At 36.2% G+C, this 20,255-nt stretch overlaps 1 protein-coding gene across 3 annotated transcripts in view; it reads right to left on the bottom strand.

The window, feature by feature from the left end:
* SOX5 (SRY-box transcription factor 5) overlaps positions 1 to 20,255 on the bottom strand; it is a 1,052,575-nt gene that overhangs the window by 104,956 nt on the left and 927,364 nt on the right. For all 3 annotated transcript variants that reach the window (XM_033222675.1, XM_033222676.1, XM_033222677.1), the window contains one exon: positions 7,735 to 7,820. In XM_033222675.1, the coding sequence (XP_033078566.1) occupies positions 7,735 to 7,820 (86 nt within the window). The remainder of the gene's footprint in view (positions 1 to 7,734; positions 7,821 to 20,255) is intronic.

The following is a 20,255-nucleotide window of genomic DNA, read 5'->3' as shown; positions in this document are numbered from 1 at the left end:
GACTGTTGCCATCATTTGATCTTATTAATTAGAAACAGATGATTCACTTAGCTGATTTTATCTTGTCACAAATGTCCAAAAATTCAAAGTGTAACTTCATTTTGTGTAAATAGTGATATTCATTTTTAATATTAAAGTGAACATAGATAAGTAAGCTATATAAATGAATCCCTCACCTTTAAAAAGAGTCAGCATCAGTATAATAAATAAGTAAATATCCAAATCATCATTGGCTCTTGGAGATAAAAAAGAGTACTTGAGGATGTAGAAGAATGAAAAAAAGAAGGAAGGAGAGGAAGAGAGAAGAAGGTAAACTCAGTATATGGTATTGCTAATTGGCTAGTAATTATTTTGATAAACAAATCCTTTCATTATTTATAAATAATTTACTTCAGTATTGTATTGGCAGAATAAGCCATAATGAGTCAAATAAAAGTACCTCCAGTAGTTCATATTTTTATATATGTCTATACATACACTAACACATAATATAGGAATTCTCAAGTATTGTAACATTTGGTCTTTTCGTGTAAATTATAATGACTTTAAAAGAATTAGATAAACTGTAATAAGTGCTAAAACACATTCTTTATGCAGCAACCCATTGTTATGATAAGATAAAGGGAGGAAAGAACAGGAGAGAGAGAGCTGTGGATTTTTCATACTCTTAGAATCTTCCAATGGGGGCAAGATAAAATATCAAGTTCCCTGGCCATTAAATTAATATCATTTACTGCAGAAATCAATATATACTGCTTTGTTTTATTAAAACTTCTTATGACCATTAGCCATGATAGTTTCTTTCATTTGCAAGTAGCATTGAATACCTGCTATTTGCTAGGCATTCTTCCGGATACCTGAGATACATTATTGAACAACAGCAACAATTCCTGTCCTTGTGGCGTGGTACATTTGGAAAAGAAAGACAATACATAAGAAACATAATACATTTTAGAGTATATTTGAAGATGACTAGTGCTATAGAGAAAAATGTAGAATAAAAGAGCTAGGAAGTGTGATATCTCTTAGGATCCATCTTACGATTTTAAGTAGGTTGGTTAAGGTAGGCCTCAGAGAGATGGTATTAGAGTAACTACATGAATGAAGTGAAAGAATTAGCCTTCCATGCAGAGGGAAGAGCTAGCACAAAACTCTAGGAAGGGAGTATGCCTTGGTAAGATAAGGGCCAGAAAAGAGCCTAATGTATCTGGAATAGACTGAGTAGGTGATGTGGAGCAAAACAGTTACAAAATTAATGTTTGTAAACATTGTAGTGCCAAACATGCTACTAGGCACAGAGAGTGTTTTCATACGTTTCTTTTATTTCATTACATGAGACAGTTTATTACAAAATTTCAACATTATCTTAATTAACCAAATTCAAACTATTTTTTTCCTCTATCAGCAAACCATGCCTTTGATATTTGAAATTCTGCTATTGTCTCATTTTAAAAGGTGGAGATTAATTAATATAGAAAACTAATTATTAGTATTCAGTTTAATTTCAATATTATAAAGCAAGATAGCTATTTGAGCAAAATAGATGAATAATTTAATGAAAGTACACTGTTACGAGTCATCCTTCATTCTCTATTTAACACATATTTCTCGAGTCCATAAAATATTTCAAGCACTTGGTTAAGCACAAATGATGGTGAACCATTGACTTTACAGACTTTACCATCTGGTAGATGCCAGAAAGTAGGATTTTAAACATTCTACCAGCAATGTGAGAAGGGAAATGCAGTGTGCTCTCAGAACACACGGGAGCTACTTTAAGCCAGACTTAAGACGAATGAATTCTTTTTTTTTTTTTTTTTTTTTTGAGACGGAGTCTCGCTCTGTCGCCCAGGCTAGAGTGCAGTGGCTCGGCTCACTTCAAGCTCCGCCTCCCGGGTTCACGCCATTCTCCTGCCTCAGCCTCCCAAGTAGCTGGGACTACAGGCGCCCACCACCTCGCCCGGCTAGTTTTTTATACTTTTTTTTTTTTTTAGTAGAGACGGGGTTTCATCGTGTTAGCCAGGATGATCTCGATCTCCTGACCTCGTGATCCGACCGTTTCGGCCTCCCAAAGTGCTGGGATTACAGGCTTGAGCCACCGCGCCAGGCCTAGACCAGTGAATTCTTCCCTGAAAAAAGTGATGTTTTAACCTGAAACCTGAGGGGTAAGTGGGAGTTGGTTAGTAAAGATGGTGAGTAATGGGGTTATTTCCTGGGGTTAGTCCAGGAAGAGGAAACACCACTTGTAAAGATCCAGAGTTGAGAAAGAACTTCAAAACACCAGAGAGTCATTTAACGTCCTTGAGCAGGAAGAGGACATGACAAAATTTTCTAAAATCAGCAAGGGACATGGATGAAGCTGGAAACCATCATTCTGAGCAAACTATCCCAAGTACAGAAAACCAAACACCGCATGTTCTCACTCATAGATGTGAACTGAACAATGAGAACGCTTGGACACAGGATGGGGAACATCACACACCGGGGCCTGTCATGGGGTGGGGAGAGGGGAAGGGATAGCATTAGGAGAAATACCTAACGTGAATGCCAAGTTAATGGATGCGGTACACCAACATGGCACATGTAGACACATGTAACAAACCTGTACGTTGTGCACATGTACCCTAGAACTTAAAGTATAATAAATTAAAAAAAAAACATAAAAAATAAAGATTATTCTGACTAATGTATAGTGTATAGTGGTGAGTGCATTGAAGGGGGCAAGATGAAGACAGAAGACCAGTTTAGGGGCTGCTGTGGTGAATTAGGAAAGTAGTAAGGATAGCTCAACCCAAATGAGTGATAATTATGATGGAAGAAAATTGATAGATTCTTGGTTTATTAGTAGGTGGAATGAAAAGCTAGTGAATGAATAAATGTATGGGGAAGAGGGAGGAAGAGAAGCTAAGAAGAACTCTCATGTTTCTGGGTTGAAAAATAGATGAGATGGAGTCATTCACTAAGACCAAAGAATAAGCAAGTCTAGGGACAAGGCAGACAACTACTGATGAGTTCCGTTTTGGACTCAGTTTACAGTGTCTGTAAATTTCTGTATATTTCCTCTTCATAGTCAACAAGCAGTTGGCTAACGTGATTTGAAGCTCAAGGAAGATTTAAAATGCATAAAGAAAAAGACAGATTTAATATTAAAATAATAAATTGTGTCTATGGTACATGCTAATTTGTATTATTTATATACATGATCTAGATTAAGCTGACTTTCTCCATAAAAATAAATATATATGAAGATTTTTAGAATATTTTAACTGCTTCTGAAAGTACACAGTAAGGTGATGTTTCTACATGAAGAATTTTTTATTATATAAGGATCTCCAGGGACATAAAATAATAGTTAAGTAATAAACAGTAGTTTCCTTTAAAGCATATAATTTTGCTTGTCTTTTAAAATAATTGTACTTGTCTGCACTCTTTAATAAAAATTTTGGATTTGCTTATCATAATATTATCCAAGTGTGAACAATTATATGCAAAAGGTTATTTCAAATGAAAACACATATGGTAGGTAAATAAAGTCAACCATAAGTAGGAATGGATTTATAATGTCCCTTATTTAATCTAGGTGTTCAAGAAGAAGTACTTGAATTAACATATATCCATGTAAAGAGGCATCAAATAGAAAATTTGGAGTCTGAAGTAGACAGCTGTCATTACAAATCCTGCTACTTCTTTCATTATTGCAAAGCACACAGAGTATTTGTATTAATATCAATTAGTCAGCATTATTGTTATAATTTCATTAGCTGGTTATGAGTTAACAAATGTCTGAAGAGGGCCAATGTCTCCAAAGATTAACATAAAGTCTCCTGTACTTGAAGAAGCAAATATAACTGTTTAAAGCTATGGATTTCGGACTCTGTGACCCAGCTTTCTTCTTTGCCAAATGGACATATTAATACATAACACAAAATGTTGTAATATGAATTAAATAAGATAATCCTTGGAAAATCTTTACCAGAGAAACCAGCTTAAGAAAATATTCCATAACCATGGGTGATATAAACTAGTGACATCAGTTGTTATGGCACTTTACATGAGTTAAAATCATTAGGTTTGGACCCAAGGAAAAGAAAACAGCATCCTTTTGTATTTAAAATATATATGACAGCATCCTTTTGTGTTTAAAATATATATCTCCTCCACATTACCATTGAATAAAACCACTAGTTCTTTGACAAGACTATTTCAGTTGTTACTCCAACTGGTCTTCCTGCTGTTACCTCAACCCATCTTACTGCTGCCTTATCAAGTAAAGCTGTGAGTTTATCACTACCTACTTAAAACATACACGAACAGATTAAACAAAAATAGAAAACGAATTAAGAACAAGCCAACAACAACAAACTCTTCAATGGTTCTAAAGAAAGACACCAGCAATGGGTACTAGACAGCACCCATACCACCAATCATACTCCCCTTATTGAAACCTTGCTGTCCTGGCCCTACTTCAGTCAATGTTCATGACTGTCTCTCACCTCTCTCTCATTCTTCTCACCCCATCTTTCCATTCCCACAATACATATGAGCTTATGTCTGGTGAGGGAGCTGAGGAGAGAAAAGACTCGGTTAACAGCTTTACAGGGTGGCTTGGTTCTTAGTGGTCTTCCCTGCTTACCCAAAAAGCAGAATTCGTAGAAACTGGAGAAGCCAGAATAAAGCAAAAACTTGAACGTTGTTCCTCAACTGGTTTTTCGCTGAGCTAAAAACCTAAAGACTCCTGCATCCATAGAAAGGTCTTAGGAGAACCGGACAGTGTACAGCTTGGTGGTGTATTATGTAACTAAAGAGACAGTAATGCCTGTTTTCTCTACTGAAGTTATCTAAAGCTGGAAGTGGGTTGCTGGAAAACAGTGTGGTGTTTGCTGCAGGGTGAGATGAGGACTGCGATGTACTACCACCACAGCTCTAACAGGGCACAGAAGAGGACCTCAGTAGAAGACTACAGGGTTCTCTATGGAGCAGCACAGAGGGTGAACAAAGGCAGGTGTCATGCTACCCATGTAGCTCCTGGCCAGTAGTGGTGACATCCCAAATAAAAAAAAGGGCAGGAAGCATAGATCAACAGACCTGGCTACCCCACTCTTAACAGACCAAGAAAAGCTGTTCAATACACAAGAAAATAACACACACACCATCTCCATGGTATCTCAGGGCAGACATACCTTCCTAAACCCACATCTGCACAGGAACAAAATTGGAGCTAAAGAAGCAAAAGAGTAAGCTGCACCCTTCTTACTTCTGGTCTCTAGAGCTGGGATTCTTAACTAACGATGGAAGGGGAAACAGTGAGATATAAAATGGATATAAGATTAAAGTTTCCATCAGGACTGAATTTTAATAACTGAAAGGACTGGAAAGTGATGCAGTCTACACAAGGTATTAAGAGACGGAAAATAGAGATTTAACAGAGCATAATTAAAAGCAGATTTTGGCGAAAATTAAAACTGGCCCATATATTATACTCCACTGAGATGAAACATCTCAAAAATAGGTTTCAATGATTGGGGTGAATTTTAGGTAAGGCTTATAATAAAACATCTGACTCGGCATTGTAGTTAGCTTTTCTGTCACCCATCTCGGCAGGTTTGTGGAGAAAAAAAGAATTTGGATGCTATTTTAAGGCAAGGGGAGGGAGAGTAACAGATATCCTTTATAGCTCTGGGGAAGGCTGAAGTCAAGGTCAACGGGTCTGTGAATACTGTGTTAGGAACAAGCAGAAAAGTGAGTAGGTGTAAGCATCCTAGCAAAAGTGAGAGTCAGTCCACTTCAAAGAAAAGCCAGGTTCTCTGATATAACATGTTTTAGTCATGTGTTTGATTCTGAATAACAGTTATTTTCTCACTGCAAAAAACAAACAAACAAAAAACCCGTGTTTTTGTATGTTTATGTGAATGTGTTTTAATAGTAGCTGATGGCTTTCCATGAAAAACTTTTGGATTATTAATTTTCTTGTTTAGTATACTACAGTATTGATTATTTGAGGCTATAAAACTCATGCATTTTAAGGGTACAATACCACTTGTATGAAAGGAACTTTATCCCATTTACATATCAAATCATAGTTAAAGTAACAGCATATATGTTTGGTGTCTAAAGTTTCTCTTGTTCGGTGACAAAACTGTTTATATTTTAATATCTCAAGATAATCTCAAATATAAGAATAAAAATAAAAATCAGCATCAAACAGTCTCATACTGTCTCTATAGGAAAAGTTGATTCGATTGTTGCTTAACATAGCTACTTTCGAAGTGAGTCCTGCAACGAACATAGGAGTTGCCTCTAATTTGCTCTCACTTTCTCTCGTCACTAATCCAACGGTCAAGGGAGAATGTCTAACTTGCTTTGAAAATCAACATCTGAAATCTCTAAAACCCCTATCCCTATATTTAATCTATTGCTGGATATTATTCCCTCTTGCTAATTCCACTACTCTTTTTAGTTTTACCTATTACAATCACTTTTTCATGTTATAGTTATTCCCCAGATGCCATTTCAAAGGGTAACAAATGTTATGTTACTTTTATTGTCCCCATGGCTCCAACACTTCCCAAGGCATTTCCAGCTCAAAGAAAACAGATACTCACAGTGTAGTTCTTCGCAGAAAAGGTAGAATAGAAATGAATGTTATTAACCTCTGTAGAACACAGTATGTCTCAGCTTTCACACTGGTAGTTCCTCCTGTGAAACTCAACTGGCCTTTCAGAAACCCACCAGGTCTTCTGATAAACCCATGTGCAGGCCAGATGTATCTGTCTCTTGATGCTACAATATAAAACTATATTTTCCTTACAGACTAAGATCATCTATCATGATAATACCTTTTCACGAATAAAAATTAATTATTAAGTATAACTGCTTTATCTCTGGCTTCATAGCCATACTGTGTCTTTCAGGCTAACGAACATATAAAACTTCTCACAAGAGGAGAGTAATCCTATTATTAGATGATTTTCTATTCCCATTACTTGCATAATCACAAGGTCCATAGTGATAGAAACTAAGGAATGTTTTGTGGGATGCTGATTCAAAAATGTCAACAGTTAATCAAAGCTACCTGTTACTCTAATTGTATTGATTTTCTTTTCAACCTCAGAGACAAAGCTTCTCAAATCACTTGGACATCTGGTAAAATTAGCGTTGACATTCTCGGATTATAGGAATATGTATTCCGCATGGCTAGAAAAGTCCTAATTGTAATGACTGGGATACAGTTGTGCTTATTTAGTCTCCAGCTTATTTGGTCTACTTTTTCCTTGCTTGCCCAACTGAGCTGGCATTAGCAGGAGAACAAAGAGACCTACAGACCATTTCAATGATACTAGGCATCCTGAGCAATTTTAAATACATTTTTGTTAAGTCACCTTGCTCCTCAAGTGTCTGAATACCTTTTGCAGGTTGTTTTGTTCTTTTTACCTTGATAAGGACCATTCTGTGACAAAATTATGGCACACAGTCATCAAAGCAAAACTACAGCTCACTTTCTTAATCATACAGGCAAGAAAAGAAATACAATAAGCTATGTTTCGTACAGAAAACAGGGCTAAAAATTAAGAGAATCAACATTTCAACTTTTGGTTGAGGATCAGTACAAATAAATTTAAAAACAGAAAGTGTGAGACAAATATCACGAGTCAGTTTTATTTTGCTTTAACACCATAATAGCTGTTTTCGATATTTACTTAACCTTTGTCTCCTATGTATTGTTTCCTGACTTACCTGCAGTTGGAGTGGGCCTAAGCCTGGTGTTGCTGCGGCAGCAGCTGCCATGGTAGTTGGGATCAGCTGAACAGGGTAAGGGTCACCTAAGTAAGAGAATAATAGAGGCATCAGCACCTTTTATCTACTCTCCACCTGCAAATTAAACTCATGCATTCACTCTTTCCAAAAGCCTTCTTTTGTGTGCCTTGCTGAGGCCTAATGAAAAGCTCTATTGTGCAGCCTTTTACTAACACTCTTTTCACAATTCTGGCTGAGAGAGGAATGTGAATAAAAGGCACAAGCAATTAAGGCGGAAACCTCATCCTTTTTTCATGATGTATTTAGGAAAATGGGAGGGAAAGTGAGCACTGATCAGAGGGCTGCACTTTATAACACACACGCGCGTGCACACACACACAAATTTTAATACGAGCACAGTAACTCCTCAGCAAATTTACAGTATTAGTATAAGAGGAACTTAACTTACTTTTATTTTAATGAATTAAACTCCAAAGATTTAAACAAAGTAGCTTATCTTTGAAATGCTATGTTACTGTCTTGATTCAAATAATCTCTTAAAGAATATCTTATGGACAAATTAACAATGAAGAAAACATTTTATGTGTTTTTCAGGTTATATGAAATGTTGGCATCTTTGTTATCCAGGGATAAATGTTTACAAAACTATATTGTAATGAAAATGGAAAATAGATCGCTTCCCCCCCGAAGTTTTTTATCTATTAAAAAGACATAGTAATTCAAAATTAATCCTGAAGTTTTGTTATATGACCTGTAAAAATATAGGCACACACACAAACATACAGAGAAGCACATACAGAAGATTATTCTGCTTATTTTTGATGCAAATCAAGGGGCTTTTCTTAATGAGTAAAGAGGTACAATAGTTGCATAGGGCCCAGTGATTTGCTAAGAAATACAAGTAATGTACATTATTTGTTATCTGACACATGACCATAGCAAATAACTAAAAATAATAGAATAATTCTGTAATACATAAAACATTTTGTAGAAATCTAATTTATAAAAAATGTGTTGAATACTGTATACATGAAAAATATAACTTAAAATAACTCAGTTAATATAGCCATTCAAAAACATTTATCGAGTAACTGCTATGTATTAAGCACTCCTCTTGGCACTAGACATAAAGCTTTGGAAAAGATTAATATGCAGATGTGAATTTACTGGGAGTTTAATGAAGCTTAAACTTTGGGCTTTTGAAAATGGCCTCGCAGTATGTTCACTATATATTTTTATATGTGTCATATATTTTTATATTTATCAGTTTTTGTAATTTGTTGTGATTTCTTGTTATAAATGAATATTCACTTTTGTACCTAAGTGTGTGTGTTTGTGTGTGTGCCTGAGTACATAAAATTTTTGCATTTTTATTCTAAAGAGAGTCTGCCAGGTTATTTTTTAGGCTTCAAAATAGCTGGATCTACCTCTGCGGATCTGGCCTTCCAAAAGCTTACAGTTTATTGGGAGAAAAAGATAATTAAATGATTAGTATCAAATATAATGGCAGTTAAGACAATGAAGTAGATAATGCTATGGACTGCACTGTGATTGTCCCAAACCTAGTCTAATAGGTCAAACACAGCCTCCAGGAAAAGGTCATGTTTAAGCTGAAACTTGAATTAAATTATAGTTAGCTAGACAAAGAAGGGAAGAAAGAATGTTCCAGGCAGGGAGGCAATTTTCATGAAGAATCAAATGGAAGTGTTAGTCATAACCCAGTCCCTGTATTGCTGAAGTACAGAGAGCAGGTAGGGAATGAGATCAATGGGATTGGGGAGGGAGTCACATGCCAGATTATGTATGATTTTTGTAAATATTAAATGATCTAAACTTTATCCTATAGGGTAAAGGAAATCATGAACGTGGAAAACAGATGGGTGGAATAAAATCACTTGAGTTGGAGGTGGAGAGCTGTAATCAACTAGTAAACGGATGCAGAAATCTGTATAAAAGGTAATAATGGTCGGACTAGGGTGGTGACATGGGGATGGAGAGTGAGGCAGGGACTCAAGTGATATTTAAATGGTATAACTGGTAAAACTTAATGACTGTTACATATGAGAGTAAGAGAAGATTCAAGGATGACTTCCAGGTTTTTCACTAAAACAACTGATTGACATGTGGTGGTACATACTGGGTTAGTAAACACTGATTAGAAGCAAGACTGCCAGGTGGGGCCTAAAGGGTGTTGCTGGGGAGAAGGAACAAAGAGTTCTGTTTTAGATATTTTAAGTTTGAAATTATGATTAGATATCTAAGTTGAGGTATTTATTAGATACTTGATAAACATGTTAAAATTTTAGGGGAAAAGCCCTTATAGGAGATACATACTTGAGAGTGGTTAGCATGTATCTGGAATTTAAGCTGTAAGCCTTGATGAGACCACTTAGGAGTTAACTGTAGATAAAAAAGAGGTCCAAAAAATTGGACTGTGGGATGTACTAACATTTATAGTCAGGGAGATAGGTAACTAGCAGAAGAGACTGAGAAGAAATGTAAATTTGGTATTCCAGAAGCCAAGTAAAGAAAGACTTCCAGACAGTGATTATTTTTTTCCGTGCTGGATTTAATAATGTGGACATCACTGGCAACTGCAACAGTGGCGGTTTCAGTGGAGTGGAGGTTGAGAAAGCCTAATCAGAAAGAGTTTGATCAAGAGAGGATGATCGAAAGAAAGGAACTGGAGGCAGGAAGTGCAGACCCTTGCTTTTCAATGCAAGATTCTAGATGAGGAGCATTGGCATCACCTAGGAGTTTCTTGGAAATGCACATTTTTAGAACCCACCCTAAAGCTACTGTGCAGGCAGCCCCTAAGATAGAACCTCCAATGACTCCCACTCCCTGGTATTTATGTCCCATGTAATCCTCTCCCTTTCAGTGTGGCCTGGATCTGGTAATTGCCTTCTAATGCATAGAATATGGCTAAAGTAATGATATTTTACTTTTGAGATTAAGTTACAAAATATTTTGGCTGTCTTGGTCGCCCTTACCCTCTCTGTTGGAGCAAGCAGCTAGGTTGTGAGCTGCTCTATGGAAAGACTCACATAGCAAAGGACAGATGTTTTTGGCCAATAGCAAGCAAAGAAATGGGGCATACCAACAGTTAATGAAGGGAGCTTGGAACAGATTGTCCCCAGGCCAAGCCTAGAGATGACTGCAATCAAGGCCAGTACCTTGACTACAGTGGGAAAGATCCTGAGCCAGAGGTACCCAGCATGGCTGTGTCCAAATAAATGTTTGTTGTTTTAAGGCACAACAGTTTTAGGCTAATTTATTGAAGTAGGAAACATGTGACATCTGAATCAGAATTTAAATTTTAACAAGAGCCCTAGATTATTTGTATGCATATTAGAGTCTGAGAAGTGCTAGAACAGACAATTACACTGAGGTGTTTTACAGTAGCTAGTGAAAGTTATGTGATCAAGCAAACTTTATAAGAAGGTACATATGTGGAGAAATTATACCATGCTCATATGCTAATGAGAAAGATTCAGTAAATAGAGCAAAAACCTATGATACAGGAGAGAGAAGGGACAACCAATATTACATGATGATGCTTTGTTTATCATTTCATATTTTTAGTATTTAATCTCCAAAACACTATCCAATTTTATAACAGGACATTTAGATATTTAAAAGCTAAATTCATGCAAACTAGTTAAAATTGTAAATACTATTATAGTAAGACTATTAGAATTGACGATTTAAATGCTTAAAACTATGTAATTCATTTGTATTCTTAACTTAGGCTACATCATCTTAAAATTAACAAAAGCAAAATTGTAGAGGCTGTGGTACTCTTCACAGTGAAAATTCATTTTATATTATTTATTTTCCCTGTTGTAAATTAACCAATTCATAAGCACTTTAACATTTCTCATGAACAGAATTCTGCTAGCTGCTGTGAGACAAAACAAAACTTGGTCTGTATTTATTGCATTTCTGTCTTTTCTAATTAAGTGCTTATTTGAATAATGTTGACCATCATCAGTAGATACTATAGGCGGTAAGGGAGAACTAATCTAGGCTTAGCTTCAATCTTAAGGGAATAGTTAAAGAAGAAAATAAGAGTGAGCTTGGCCTTGAAAATGTGCAGGTGGAGGGGAGGAGAGACGTTTCAGGTAGGGTGAAACGCATCAAAGCAGGAGTATGACATGCTAAAGGAATGTAGAGAAAAAACAGTTTAAATAACAGGTGATAGAATAAAGTAGAGGGAAAAGAGATTGAAGACAAGGAGTTGGGAAACTTTTAATACTCCAATCTTGGGATCTGGATATGAAAAGGCAATGGACAAGAAATGAAACTTTAAGAAGCATTATTAAAGAGGTTGAGTAGTAGGAAGTATTAAGGATCACCTGATTCTCCATCCTAGAGACAAAGACATATTCCTAAATTTGTTTGTGATGTATTCCTACATTTGCTTAACGCCTAAATTTAGCAAAACACCTGCAGATGTTTGGGACACTTTTGCTTTACTGGCATCTAATTATTAATATCAAATTATATATACATTTAAAGCTCATTGCTTACAATACAGATTATTCCATAAAATTTTAAAATATGCATTATGTTAGAATCTTTTTATTTATTTCCTAAATTAATGAATGTGTCTCAATGAAATTAACATTATCTTTCTTTTGGATATGTATACATATATAAATGGCGATTATGTTTTACTCATGTCATATTGCATGTGTGTAAATGTATGTATACACGGGAATACCTTGGAGATATTGTAAGTTTGGTTCCAACTACCATAATAAAGCAAGTATCACAATAAAGCAAGGTATGCACCCTTTTTTTGTTTCACAGTGCATATAAAAGTCATGTTCAGACAAAACTATAGTCTATCAAGTGTGCAATAGCATTATGTCTAAAAAATATACATACCTTAATAAAAAAATACTTTATTGCTAAAAAATGCTATCATGTGAGCCTTCAGTGAGTTGTCATCTTTTTGCTCGTTAAAGGCCTTGCCTTGATGTTGATGGCTGCTGACTGATCAGGATGGTGGCTGTTGAGGGTTAGGGTGGCTGTGGGAATGGGAATTCCCTTCCTTTTCTTCTCTCTTTTCTTTTTTTTTTTTTGAGACAGGGTCTGGCTCTGTCGCCCAGGGGGGAGTGCAGTGGCACAAACATTACTCACTGCAGCCTTGACGTCTCGGGCTCAGGCAATCCTCTCACCTCAGTCTCTTGGGTAGCTGGGACCACATGCCCACACCACTCCAACCAGCTAATTTTTTGTAAAAACAAGGTTTTGTAATATTGACCAGGCTGGACTTTAACTCCTGGGCTCAAGAAATCCACCCGCCTTGGCCTCTCAAAATGCTGGGATTATAGGCATGAGCCACCGTGCTTGGTGGGAGTTTCTTCAAAGAAGAAAACAATGAAGTTTGCAACACTGACTGACTCTTCCTTTCACAAAAGATCTTTCTGTAGCATGTGATGCTAACTGATAGCACTTATCTACAGCAGAACTTCTTTCAGCTTTGAAGTTCCATCAAACCTGCCACTGCTTCATCAACTACGTACGTTTATTTAATGTTCTCAATCCTTTGTTGTCATTTCAATAATGCTCACGTCATCTTCACCAGGAATAGAATTCATTTCAAGAAACCATTTTCTTTGCTCATTCATAAGAAGAAACTCCTCACCCATTCAAGTTTTATCATGAGATTGCAGCAATTTAATCACACTTCAGGCCCCATTTCTAATTCTAGTTCTACTGCTGTTTCCAGCACATCTGCAATTATTTCCACCACATCTGCAATTATTTCCTCCACTGATGTCTTGAACCCCTCAAAGTCATCCAAGAGGGGTAAAATCGAATTCTTTCAAAATCCTGTTAATGTTCGTATTTTGACTTCCTCCCATCAATCATTAATGTTCTTAATAGCATTTACAATTGTAAATCTTTTCTAGAAGTTTTTCACTAATTACTTTTTTCCAGATCCATCAGAGGAATCTCTATGGCAGTGACAGACTTATGAAATGTATTTCTGAAATAACAGGGCTTGAAAGTCAAAATTAGTCCTTGACTCGTTGGCTGTAGAACAAATGTTGTATTAGCAGGCATGAAACAACATCCATCTCCTTGTACACTACCCTCAGAGTTCTTGGGTGACTGGGTGCAACTGTCAATGAGCAGTAGTATTTTGAAAGAAATGTTTTTTCTGAGCTGTTGGTCTCACTAGTGGGCTTAAAATATTCAGTAAATCACGCTGTAAGTAGATGTGCTGTCATTCAGGATTTTGCTGTTCCATTTATAGAGCACAGGAAAGGTAGATGTAGCTTAATCCTTAAAAAAAATTAAGATTTTCAAAATGGCAAATGAGCTTTGGCTTCAACTTAATTCACCAGCTGCAGTAGCTCCTAAGAGTCAGCTTGTCCTTTGAAGCCAGGCATTGATGTGTCCTCTCTAGCTATGAAAGTCTTGGATGGCATCTTCTTCCAGTGAAAGGCTGTTTTATCTACATTGAAAATCTGTTGGTTAGTGTAGCCACTTTTGCATCAATGACCTTAGCCAAATCTTCTGGATAACTTGCTGGTGCTTCTACATCAGCACTTGCTGCTTCATCTTGCATTTTTATGTTACGTAGATGGCTTCCTGAACCAACCTCCCCAACATCAAACTTTTCTTCTGCAGCTTTCTCATCTCTCTCAGCCTTCATAGAATTGAAGAGAGTTACAGGTCCTTGCTCTGGATTAGGCTTTGGCTTAAGGGAATGTTGTGGCTGGTCTGATCTTCTATCTCAATTACTCAAACTTTCTGCAACTCAACAATAAGGCTGTTTCACTTTCTTATTATTTGTGTGTTCACTGGCATAGCACTTTTAATTTCCTTCAAGAACTTTTCCTTTGCATTTGCAACTTGTCTGTGTGGTGCAAGACGCCTAGCTTTCAGCCTACCCCAACTTATGACACACCTTCTTCAACAAGCTCAATCATTTCTAGCTTCTTATTTAAAGTGACGGATGTGGGACTCTTCACTTGAACACTCAGAGGCCATTGTTGGGTTATTAATTGGCCTAATTTCAATATGGTTGTGTTTCAGGAAATAGGGAGGCCCATGGAGAGGAAGGAAGAGAGGAGAATAACCAGTTGGTGAAGCAGTCAGAACGCAAACAGTTTTTACGTTTCCCATCTTATGTGGGTGCAGTATATGGCATCCCAAAACAATTAAAACTGTAAGATCAAAGATCACTGATCACAGATCACCATAACATATAATAATAACCAAGTTTGAAATATTGCAAAAATTATCAAAATATGACAAAGAGACACGAAGCGAGCACATGCTGTTGGAAAAACGGTGCTGACAGACTTGTTCTATGCAGAATTGCTATAAACCTTCAATTTGTAAAAAATGCAATCTGCATGAAACACACTAAAGTGAAGCACAATAAAATGAGGTATTGATTTTATGTGAAAGTTTATATAAGCTAAATAATTTTTATATGTGTTGTGGGTTGAATTATGTCTGCCTACAAGTTGATATGTTCAAGTTGTTACTACTCGTACTCCAGAATGTGACTATATTTAAAAATAGACCCTTTAAAGAGGTAATTTAAGATAAAATTAAGTCATATGCATGGGACTTAACCAAATATGTCTGGTGTTCTTATAAGCAGAACAGATTAGGACACAAACAAAATAGAGTCTGGTATGACCAGGTGTGGACGCAGAGAGAAGGTGGTCATCTACAGGCTGCAAACAGAGGTATCAGAAGAAACAACCCTGCTGACACTCTGATCTCAGCTATATGGCATACAGAGCTGTGAAAAAATCAGTTTCTGTTGTTCAAGCCACTCAGTCTGTGGTATTTTGTTATAGCAGCCATAACAAATTTATGTTTCATGTTCGCCATATACGGCCTTATGTCAATATATTTGGTGTTTAAGTGAATTGGGGAAAACAAAAGACTGGCAGCAGGAATTTAAAAGACTACTACAGTTATTACGTATCTTTAATCATATATAGTTTCAAATATACAAATATAACTAATATGTCGACTAACTTCAAAAGGATTTTGTCTAACAGCACTATGCTATTTCAACGATGTTCACCCAACACATAAGCACGATTAACTTAAAGCATGTCTCTACCTTGTTATCATTTTTTCAAGCCAAGATTACTTTGGTTGAAGTATGCTCCAAGTTATAACAAAGTAAATACAAAGAAAATACCTGTGCAAATTTTCAGTACAGTCATTTAACTCTCAATTTGAAAAATTCAAAATATATTACATGGATGTGTCAGTGTTCTACAGTGGACACAGAATCTGCAAAGCTTCACAAACAAGGTCGGGGTAATTTTTAATGGCAAAGGAAAAATACAGAAGCTGCTGTAAAAAAAAGTTTTTATTGAAGTAAATTCTGTCATCTATTTGTACCATTCCTCAATTAACTGTACTAAAAAAAATTACAACAGGTTTATTTTGTAAATACCTCACGAGGTTCATACTTAGTAAAAAAATCATATAATGGAAAGCTTTGACTTTTAAAGTTCAACCATGTGTAAGTTATTCAAATTGGCTTTCAAGTAGTTAAAAGTAATTTCTTCTACTCTTCCCTAGGTTTTAACCATTTGAACAATTTTTCCCTAAGCCTTTCCAAAATTAATTTGCTTCTTATTTCAAGACCAAGCATGGAAATTCTAGCTCAAAACCAAAATATTTCAAAAAGCTAAAAAGTATACTGAGGCATGTTAGTCTATTGTTTTCAGAATATAACATAGCTTACAGTGTCTACTGACACAAATGATACAGCTCATATTAACTCTTTAAAAGCATTCAATTGCATCATTATTATAGTTATGCATATTTAGATATTAATTATCTCCAGTCATACTATGAAGAATTCATCTCTATACTATATAACACAGCCTAAGAAAAACAATTTTTCCAACAAGATTATTTAGGATGAAGAAAAATGTGAAATGCAGATGTGGTTTTAACAAGAGTCAACAACACACACTATTTCATCTACTGAACTAATACAAAAGTTTTGGACAGTTTTATGGCATTATCTTCACTGAAATGTGGAGACTCCTTCCTTTATTAGCCTTTCATTTCTTTTTGTTTGTTTTTGTTTTGCCTCCTTGACAAATATCAGATTGCCTTCCCTAGGTGCTGGGAAATATGAAAATTAACCCCTTCTGTGACATACACACATACAATCCTGTCCCAGTCTTAATCAAGTGAGGAGGATTCACCATGTAAACTAATCCAAATATACAATAAGCAAAGTAGAAGAGTGTCAAAGTTATTCTGGAAACCTGCAAGAAAGAACTCAACCTGAAAGAGACTAGACAGTCAAGGAATTGTATTTACTGAGGTGTCTCTTAAAAGATGGGCACTATAGGCCGGGCGCGGTGGCTCAAGCCTGTAATCCCAGCACTTTGGGAGGCCAAGACGGGTGGATCACGAGGTCAGGAGATCGAGACCATCCTGGCTAACACGGTGAAACCCCTCTCTACTAAAAACACACAAAAAAACTAGCCGGGCGAGGTGGCGGGCGCCTGTAGTCCCAGCTACTCAGGAGGCTGAGGCAGGAGAATGGCGTGAACCCGGGAGGCGGAGCTTGCAGTGAGCCGAGATCCGGCCACCGCACTCCAGCCTGGGCGATAGAGCAAGACTCCGTCTCAAAAAAAAAAAAAAAAAAAGGAAAAAAAAAAGATGGGCACTATAACTACCAAATTATACTTTGGGACCATTTTACTACCTCCTTTCCATGTATTATAAATGGTAGAGGGTCAACAGTAAGCATGCACCTTTCAGTGCAATGAGGATTGCTCCTATTAAAAACCTTCTCAGATTGGTACTGAAAGTACCCTGTTCTTACCACTCTCATTTCCAGGTAGAGGAGGCCTTGTAGAAGTCTAAGACAAAATGAAGGTAGTAAGGACACTGTAGATGGAACTTTGGAAGAAAACTGCTTTCTTTCATGTCATGGGCTGATAGAGAAATTGGTGGGTGCCTTCTACCTGGGGGAGCCCCCTGCCATTCACAGAGCTAACAATAACAACTATCCTATATTTATACCTACATCCAGGGATATTTTCATTACCCTCAGTGTTTCTGATGCAGAAAGGGAAGGGGGAACTATTCAGCTAAAGAAGCAAGTAGAGCTCATATCTTGAAGAGCCGTATGTTTTCCTTTGAAGGCAACGTTAAGTCACTGAAAGGTTTTAAGCAGGAAAGTAGTATTTTTTTGTTACTATTTGTGTTCCAGATATATCAGTTTTGTGGCAAGGCATAGAATGATTGGAAGAAGGAGAGACTGGAGATAGATATGTTAAAAACTATTGCAGTAAATCAATGAAGGAGAGCAGAGAATAGCTTTGGGAGACAGACTTGATAACTGATTTGATGAAGTAAAAGAAAAGAAAATATGTGAGAATTTTTCTTAATGTCAGAAGTTTTATTTTGGTATATGATTTAAGAAATATTGTTTCTGCAAATATTTAATTATTCCCACATCCTTTTTGAATAATTACTTGTTTTCCCACTGACTTGAAATGTGGAAAGCTATTATTTGTTGACTTTTGGCACTCTGTTGAAAATATTTTACATATACATAAACACATATATGTAAATGTATAAAATTGCTTTCAATCTTCACAACAACTCATTAGGGTAGAAATTATTATTCCTATTCTATAAAATTTTTAAAGCTGCTCAGGATTATTCCAAGGTTAATCATTACTAGAGTCCTTACTATTTTAATAAGGAAAACATTAAATTGTAGAACACACAGACTACTTTTAAAGCATTATGCAAACGTACACTTCAATTTTCATAATATATTCACCTAATTTCCATTCAATTAACATGTATCAAACTTTTACTATGTGGAGAACACGAAGCATTAAAAGGTACAATCCTTGCCTTCAAAACACTTTCAGTTATGAAAATAAGACATATAAATATGGAAAGTGAAATGAATCAAAACTATACAATTGGAATCAAATGAATATAGGCAGTAATTACCACACAAAGGTATTTATACAAATTGGATCATTGGGGAAAGAATCAGTGGAGGGGCTGAGATTGAGTTAGGCCTTGAATATAAAATACGAAGTAGAAAAGATGAGAGAAGCCTATGAGCTGAAATGCCTGGCATAGAGTAGATGCTCAATAAAAAAACGAGCCCCAAAGGAAGAGGTACAACAGGATCACAGAAATGACCAAGCAGAATTCTTCAAGAACCAGCCTGTAGTTGAACCCATTTCACCTAGTAGCAAAAAATATTTAGAAGGCTGATTACAGTCTATCGATGACCTCAAATACCAAAGTAAGAAATTTGTACATAATTATGTCTTTAAATATATGCACAATTACCTCCTATCCTAAAAAACAATGAACTCTCTAGAATATAAAATCTCTTCTAAAACCACCATCTATTTTATCTCATCTAAATTGTTAAAAACTAGTGATAATCTTAAATCCTTTTCCTGCACTTTAGTCCTCAATCAATATATTTTTGGGGAAATGCTTTATAAATCTACTAATGACCTCTAAATTGCCAAATTTTAATCAACAAATATCTGCAATAGCTGACTCTGTTAATGATTCTCTTCTTTTCTAATTATATCTATACATTCTCTTGGCTTTTCCTAAAACAGCTGTCCTGGTTCTCCTTATACCTTATTCATGCCGACTTTATGATCTGTTTCTGCAATAGGCTGTTCCACCTTCCTTCATCCATCCCTTCCTAAAATATTGGTACTCCTTGGGGTCTAATCCTTGGCGTTTGGTTTTTCTCCTTCTATTCACTTTATCTGAATGTTCTTATCCAATCTCACGGTTCAGCAACCATACACAAACTAATATATTCCAAATCAGTGACTGTAGCCTAGACCTCTTCTACTGTTTCTTTTGAGCAATTCTCCCTCGCTGTCCCACAATAAGCTCCATCTTCGCATGTACAAAATGTAATTTATCACTTCTTCCAAAAGCTGCTTCTACTCCTGGTGTTCTTATATCACTTGGTGACACTCAGTCACTCAGACTATAAATATGAAAGTAACCTTGATTTCTCCATCCCTTTTACCCTCCATGGCCAATAAATCCTGAAGATCTTTTCCTTTAAACTCCTAGGTCTACGTTTCTTTCTATTATAAGAGCTTCTCAATCAGTCTCCCAGGCTCTAGTCCTCTGCTAATGAAATGCATTCTCTATCTAGTTTCCAGTAGCATTCAATCAGGCAATCTGTAGTATTCATTCCTTGTATTTAAAGTATTGCAAGTATTTATTAATGATATACTTTGTGTTAGGGGCTGAAAATATAACCGTGGACAAGAGAAGCATGCCTTGATATGGATATATGGATGGATGAATGAATATAGACGGATGGATGGATGAATGTACAGATAGATGGATGGATGGATGCCAGTATGATTTCCATCCTAGGCTTCAGCCCTTTAGTGGTTTTCTGGCTCCTATAGCATTTCTCTACACATATTTCCCTGAATTGGTCTCATGTCCTCAAAGTACTA

The sequence above is a fragment of the Trachypithecus francoisi genome, unplaced genomic scaffold (genome assembly GCF_009764315.1).
Source record: "Trachypithecus francoisi isolate TF-2019V2 unplaced genomic scaffold, Tfra_2.0 Lachesis_group11, whole genome shotgun sequence".
NCBI classification, from domain to species: Eukaryota; Metazoa; Chordata; class Mammalia; order Primates; family Cercopithecidae; genus Trachypithecus; species Trachypithecus francoisi.
The sequence above is the reverse complement of the archived record's forward strand: the minus strand, read 5'-3'. Positions and strand labels throughout refer to the sequence as shown.